This window comes from Chinchilla lanigera, unplaced genomic scaffold (genome assembly GCF_000276665.1).
Source record: "Chinchilla lanigera isolate Chin_1 unplaced genomic scaffold, ChiLan1.0 scaffold00050, whole genome shotgun sequence".
In the NCBI taxonomy this organism is placed as follows: Eukaryota; Metazoa; Chordata; class Mammalia; order Rodentia; family Chinchillidae; genus Chinchilla; species Chinchilla lanigera.
In genome coordinates this window covers 17,125,719-17,132,401 of record NW_004955451.1, presented here as the reverse complement: position 1 = coordinate 17,132,401, position 6,683 = coordinate 17,125,719, and the positions used below count along the sequence as shown (strand labels likewise).

The following is a 6,683-nucleotide window of genomic DNA, read 5'->3' as shown; positions in this document are numbered from 1 at the left end:
GCGGCGCCGGGCGGCCCTGGCCCTGACGCGGCGCCCCCCCGCAGGAGGCGGATCTGCGGCGCACGGTGGAGGAGAGCGGCCGCATCCAGCGGGGGTACGGGCACTACTTCGACCTCAGCCTGGTCAACAGCAACCTGGACAGGACCTTCCGCGAGCTGCAGGCCGCCATGGACAAGCTGCGCACCGAGCCGCAGTGGGTCCCCGTGAGCTGGGTGTACTGAGCCGCGGCCCGCCCCGTCCCCACCGGCGGCCCCAGCCGCGACCCCGGGCCCCAGCGGGCCCTCGACCCCGTGTCAGCGCAGAGCGCGCCCTGCCAGGGAGGTGCGCATTCACGGGGCACCTCCGTGCCCGGTGCTGCCCACTCCCCGTGCCCCTTGGCCCCCAGGCGTTCTCTGTGGGCCGGGCAGGACCCAGGCGGTCCCCGGGGCCGCCGCCACGGTACTCAGTCCAGAGAGGACGCGGCTTTGAGACCCCACGGCCCGTCGCTCGCTGCCGGCCCCCTCTCCCCGCGCCTGTCCCCGGACGCCACCCCCGCCTGCTCCGGCGCCCGTGCCCCTCGTCCTGGGAGCCGGCTGTCCCCTGGGCCGGTCGCCCCCACGGTGAGTCCCCTTCCACCGCAGCTTCTCACTGCCGAGCCCGCTGCTGAGGGCTCCCCGTCCCTGACGGCAGAGGGCTCTGGCTGTGGCCGGGGCGGGACATGTCCTGCGTCCCATCCCCGACCTCTGCCCGGTCTGGCCGGACACGCTGGGGTGCGCTCCGGCAGCTCCTGGCGGCCCAGCCTCGGCCCTCAGGGCCCCGGGGTGTGGCCTGTGGCCCGGCCTGTGCACCTGGGCCCTGAGGTGCGGGGGCTTGCGGAGGGGCCTGTCTTCGGGCTGCGGAGACCCTCACCCGGATGCCGGAGCCCGGCCCTCTGAGATGTCCCCTCCGCCCCTGCCCCCTCCCCGGATGTCACCCCCAGTCCTTGGGGAGGGCCTTTGTAAAGGAGGAGAGCCCCGTCTCGGGTCCCCTGACATCGCACCCCTTGTCCTTCCCCGTGGTCCTCCCAAGCCTGTGCTCACAGGGGACCCCGGGGACACCCCCATGCCATCCTCAGAGGGACCCCTGGGACCCTCTAACCTGTGTTCACAGGGATCCCCCGAGGATGACCCCCAAGTCTCTCCAGGACATCCCCACCCTGTCACGGGGGACCCCTGGGACACCCCCTACGCCATGCTCAAAGAGATCCCATAGGACATCCCCCAGCCTCTTAAGGGGTCTCCACAGGACGCCCCACCCCATCCTGACTTCCCGAGGACTCCCCGACCTGTCCTCACAGGGGACCCCCAGGAACCCTCACCCCGTCTTCACGGAGGGTTGCTTAGGACCTCCCACAGTCTCTCAGGGGTCTCCCCAGGATGCCCCCGCCCCACCCCCATAGGAGGCTCCCGAGAGCACCTGCGCTGTGCTCAAAGGAGACCTCTGGGGCACCCCCACCCCGTTCTCGGGAGGCCTCAAAACACCCCACCCAAGCCTCACAGCCGCCGAGGGTCAGACTGGTCTCTGCCGTGGCTTTCCTGAGAGACGGAGAGCAGCATCTGACATGTCAGAGGCGTACTTACTCTCCCAGCAGCCTCGCTGTGTCCATGGAGGACATGCGGGGGCTGGCGACCACGTGTCCCTCCTTGCCTTGGCCCTGCCCCTCCGTGCAGCCCTCCCTGCTCTTCCCTGGTGGGTCACCCCAGGCTGCAGGGCCTGGGTGGGGGAGGGGCTGTAGTGTCGCTTGGTGGCCCCCTTTCAGGAAAGGACCTGCTCCCCGTTAATCTTGCAAGCCCCCAGCTAAGCAGATGAGATGGGGGCTGTGTGGGCACCGGGCCTTTACGGTGGCTCCAGGGTCCATGCAGTCCTGCAGCTTCACCTCCAGTGACCCTGAAGTGGCTCCCCTACCTCCCTGCAGAGCCCTGCCCCACTGGGCACCTGACATGTGTGTGACCCCAGGTGGCCATGAGCCCGCCTTCCGCCTGCTTTGGGGTCCTCAGGAGGAGGAGGACCCTGCCCCCACGGTCCACTCAGTCACAGCCCAGGTCCCTCCCTTGGCCATCCGATTCTCAATTCCTGACTCTGGTGTTCTTTGTTTTCCTTTGATTAAATGTGAACGTTAGTGCTGGGCTCTGTCGTCTCTGGTCAGGCTGGGGACAGCTGTGGGGATGGAGAGGGCCAGGGGGCAGAGACAGGGACTTCACAACCAAAGCTGGGTGCGGTGTCCTTGGTCCCTGTCCCCTCAAGCTGCTCCTCCTACACCCTGTGCCAGGAGCATGAGATCTGGGGGCTGGGGGTGGCTCAGGTCCACGCCCAAGCTGAGGGGTTCCACTGGGGACCCGTGTGGCCTGCGGTAGCTTCACTGCCTGGCTGGGCTCGATCTGCCCTCATGAGGGTGCTGCGCCCTCCCCAGAGCTGGGACTAGCACTAGTGCCAGAGGCCCAACACATCACGTTGATGCCACCACGGTGGGTGTGGTAGACCCTGCTGCAGCTTGAGGGCACACAGTCCTTGCACCCTGGAGCTCTCTGGGGAGTCCACAGTGCTCAAGGATTTGCTGCGGATTCCTGGGGCGGGCCCCAGCCACGTGTGGACCCATCCCTTGCCTCGATTTCCCAAAGGACAGTGCTCAGGCTGGAGCAGCGCCAGCCTGGCCAGGGGTTTTTGCGTAGCTACGCGGCTTGTGTCATGGACTCACAGTGCTGGCGAGCATCGATACCTGGAAGTGCCCTGGACTCTCCTGGCACAGAGGTCTTTCTGCTCGGTTTTTTCTCTGAGTGTCTGCCTCCTCTCCTGGGGCTGGGCCCTTGCACCTCAGGCTGATCCAGGAGACATTTCTGTAGGATTCCCAGCAACCCTGCACCACAGCTGTCCCCGTCCAGCGGTTCTGTCCTCACGTGGGGGTAAAACAGCTGTGGGGGCCGCTGCAGCTCAGAAATTAAAGACAGAATTGCAAACCTCCAGGCCTGGTCTGGATCTCAGTGGTGGTGGTCCCTGTCTGTCAGCAGATAGATGGATGAAGAGAATGTGGTGTTTACACACAAAGGAGTACTATTCTGCCACAAAGGATGAACTCTAGTCAGTTGATGCACCTCGAGGCTTGCATATCACATGGTTTCTCTTCTGTGAAAAACCCCAAGTATAAATACAGAGTAAAACAAAAGACCATAGGAAACACCTTGTGCAAATGCGGAGGAGAGCAAGAGGTGAGGAAGGGGAAAGGGGAGGGGAAAAGAATTAGGGTGTACTCCGTACATGTACCAATTCCCAGCCGGGAGTGGAGGCACGCACGTCATCCTAGCAGTCTGGAGGCTGAGGCGGGAGGCGCACCGCAAGGTCAAGGCCAGCCTGGGCTAATGGGACGATGTACCAGCTCCCTAGGATGGATAATCACTAAGCACCACAAATGTACTAATGAAAAGCTTTACAAATCTCTGCTTGTCTTTTTGAGACAGGGTCTTGCTCTGCAATTCAGGCTGGGCTCAAACTCACTTTGTAGCCCAGGCTGACTTTGAACACCCAGCTGAACGGAAGTTTTAACAAAGATAGGATGGCAAATAAGTACCTGAAGAGGTGGTCAAGGCCATTAGTCCCTACAGAAATACAAATGAATGCTGCAATTTTGGTGCAATTTATAAGGATGGTTAAAAAGACTGTCATAAAAACAGCCAAACAAAAGAGATCTCAGAGCTGGACGTGAAAGCACGCACCTATAATCCTAGCGCTCTGGGAGGCTGAGGCAGGGCGACCACAATTTCAGATTCAGCCTGGATGATTTAACCAGACCTTATGTAAAAAAAAAAAATTCTTTTTAAAAGGTTGAGTACGTAGCTCGGTGTGAAGGCCTTGAGCCCAACTGCCACACACCCACACACACACACACCCTGGAAGAGCACACCTACAGATAGGAGGAGAGAGTGAAAGGCTCTGTGATCCTGTGTTATCCAGGAGCGAATGAACACAATACCAGTGGCCTTCTGTGTCCATGGGTTTGGTATCTGCTAATCCAACCACCTCAGATCTAGCCAAATGCAGGTGGAAAATGTTAAGATTGCATATGTACTGGATACCACTGAGGTTTCTGTCAGTATTTGCTGCACAATACAATGTAGCAAATGTTGACCATTTAGCCTGTGCTGGAGCTGTGGAGGCTGTGCGGTCTGTCTCGGCTGCTGCTGCTGGTTTATTGTGTGCTTGGGCGTGGGTGGAGTTGTGTGCTCACAGGTGGTCCTGGAACCCGCACCCCTGGGTACCCAGAGACAGCTGAATTAACTGCAGTCTCTATGAAGGATGTAAAGATTAGAAATAGAGGGTAAAGCCAGGTGTGGTGGCGCACACCTGTCATCCCAGCTCTCAGGAGGCTGAGGCAGGAAGCTGAGGCAGGAGGATCACTACGAGTTAAGGCCAGCCTGAACTACATAGCAAGACCCTGTCTCAAAACAAACAAAAAGGACAGAACCTTCATACGGTACACAGAGAAGGAAGGCCCCAAAATGAGCAATGATCCGAGCAAAACGTTAACTAGGCAGGAGAGCCCCAGCCGCGTGGCGCCCTTCTGCCCTCCCCTCCTCGCTTCCTCCTCTCCTGCCTCTCCCTCCTCGGCTCCTGCTCCTTGTGGTGAATTCGAAGACCCTTCTTTGTGGGCCTCGAGGGATGGGAATCACAACGTCCACGTCTCCACGGCCGCTTCTCGGTGGGGAGCCTGGGACCCCGATGACGTGGGGACAGCAGGCCACTCCCTTCAGGGCAGCCCCAGCGGAGGACCTGTACAAAGGGTAAACGGGGGCTCTCGCTGACCCCTTGAAACAGCACCCAGCTGCTCCCAGGGGCACCAGAGTGGCAACCTGGGCCCGACTGTGTGGTCTCACTCACCTGCCATCCTGCGGGGAGAGAAGCACAAAGGAGAGAAAGGAACAAAGCCGAGTCACAGTCTGGCCACAGTGGAGGCAGCCAGGTGCTCCCCCAGATGCAGGAGGAAGCTCTCGGCTTGCAGGAAGGGCTGAAGCACAGCTGGGAAACAGCTTCTCCTGCACATCCTCATTTTGAAAGAGCTCCCTGGTCCAAATCCCCGGTCTGCGGACTTGGGCACTGTGGCACCCGGCTGCTCAGTGATCGCTGTCACGGGGATGCCACAGCAGGCAGCTGGAGCCTAAGGCAGACCATTAAAGATCGCTCCACAGCGAGGCAGAGGGGTAATCAAGTCAGAAGCTGGCTGACAGCTCCACCTACTGGAGTGTCTTGGGGTGGGTCTGAGGAGGCCCCGGGTGGGAGACGGGACCTTGCCCAACCCCACCAACCGCACAGGCCACAGCGTCCCAGCGTCCACCACAGAGGAAGGATTTTCAGGACACATGAGGCATAAAGGCGTTCGAGGCAGGTTTTTAAAAGGGTTTTCCAAAAAAATATAGAAAGTGCATGCCTGAGGGCGAAGGGTGGGGAGGGAGGCTCTTACAGCCTTGGGCTGGGGACGTCATGCGGGACAGGGTAGAATCTGCCGGAGAGGAGATTCCATTGCCAGGGGAGAAGCAACAGCCCTTGCTGCAGGGGAAGGTGGGCAGCCAGTCCCCGGGGGACAGCATTGCAGGAGACAGAGCTGCAGCCATTCGCGGGAAAGGCCCTTGGCCGGGTGAGCGGAACCTGCCAGGCAAGGCGACTTATGGCGTCTCTAAGGACCTCAGGAGTTTTGCAGCGAGTTTGTGTCCTCAACTTGCATTTTTTATTACAAGTATAATTTTAAAATAATTCTTCTTGAGGGGCTGGGGATTTAGCTCAGCGGCTCAGCGGCACAGCACCTGCCTGGCAAGCACAAGGTCGTGAGTTCGATTCCTGGTACTGGAAAAAAACAAAACAAAATTCTTCTTGTCTCCTTTCTGCCTTTATTTCTTCTACCTCAGAAAAGCTTTTGCTTTTAGGCAAGCCTGCATACACACCCTTTGTGCTTTTTTTTTTTCCCCCCCCTCTTTTTTAGATCTTGATATGTAGCCCAGGTTGGCGTTGAGTTTATTTTTATTTATTTATTTATTTTTTGGTATCAGGAATCGAACTCACGACCTGAGGCTTGCCAGGCAAGTGTTATGCTGCTGAGCTATATCCCCGGCCCTGGACTTGAGTTTATAATCCTCCTGCCTCAGCCTCCCGTGGGCTGGGGCACAGCCCTGCACTATCACGCTCCTCTTAGAACTGCTTTTTCTATGACTTTTGTGGCTCTGCGTATTTCAGTAGGGTCAACATCGGTGATCCCTCAACCCCGAGAATTTGCACCCATGTCTCAGTGTGTTTCTCTTCACGGAGGACACTGCTAACTAACCGCCTGTGGGTGCTGCTCCTTGGCGCCGGCCTAGCTTTCCTGGGGGCCAGTCACCCCCACGTTGGAGGGGAAGTGACAGCTGACGTCATGCAAACTCTAGCCAAATGTAAGCAAGAGTGTAAGCTGAGGAAGAGCAGACCTTGGGCTGAGTTTACTCCGCGCCGACTTTAGGGTTAATCTCACCCATTCTGCGGTGACTGCAGCTTAAGACACTGGGCAGCAGCTACGGCGCTCTTCGGGGGTCGCAGCGGCGCACCTCGTCTGCTTTGGGGTCGGGCTGCGGGCGCCCTGCCGCCGGGGCCGCCCCGAGCCCGTGGTCGCGAGCGCAGCCACTTCCGGCAGGAGCGAAGGGGCGCGAAGG

The 6,683-nt window shown here is 59.4% G+C and overlaps 1 protein-coding gene across 1 annotated transcript in view; it reads left to right on the top strand.

Annotated features, from left to right (window-relative positions):
- Mpp2 (membrane protein, palmitoylated 2 (MAGUK p55 subfamily member 2)) overlaps positions 1-2,137 on the top strand; it is a gene marked incomplete in the record, with an annotated part of 14,362 nt that extends 12,225 nt beyond the window's left edge. The window contains 1 exon segment of the mRNA XM_013519199.1: positions 45-2,137. Coding sequence (XP_013374653.1) covers positions 45-221 — 177 coding nt within the window.
- Positions 2,138-6,683: the final 4,546 nt, after the last annotated feature.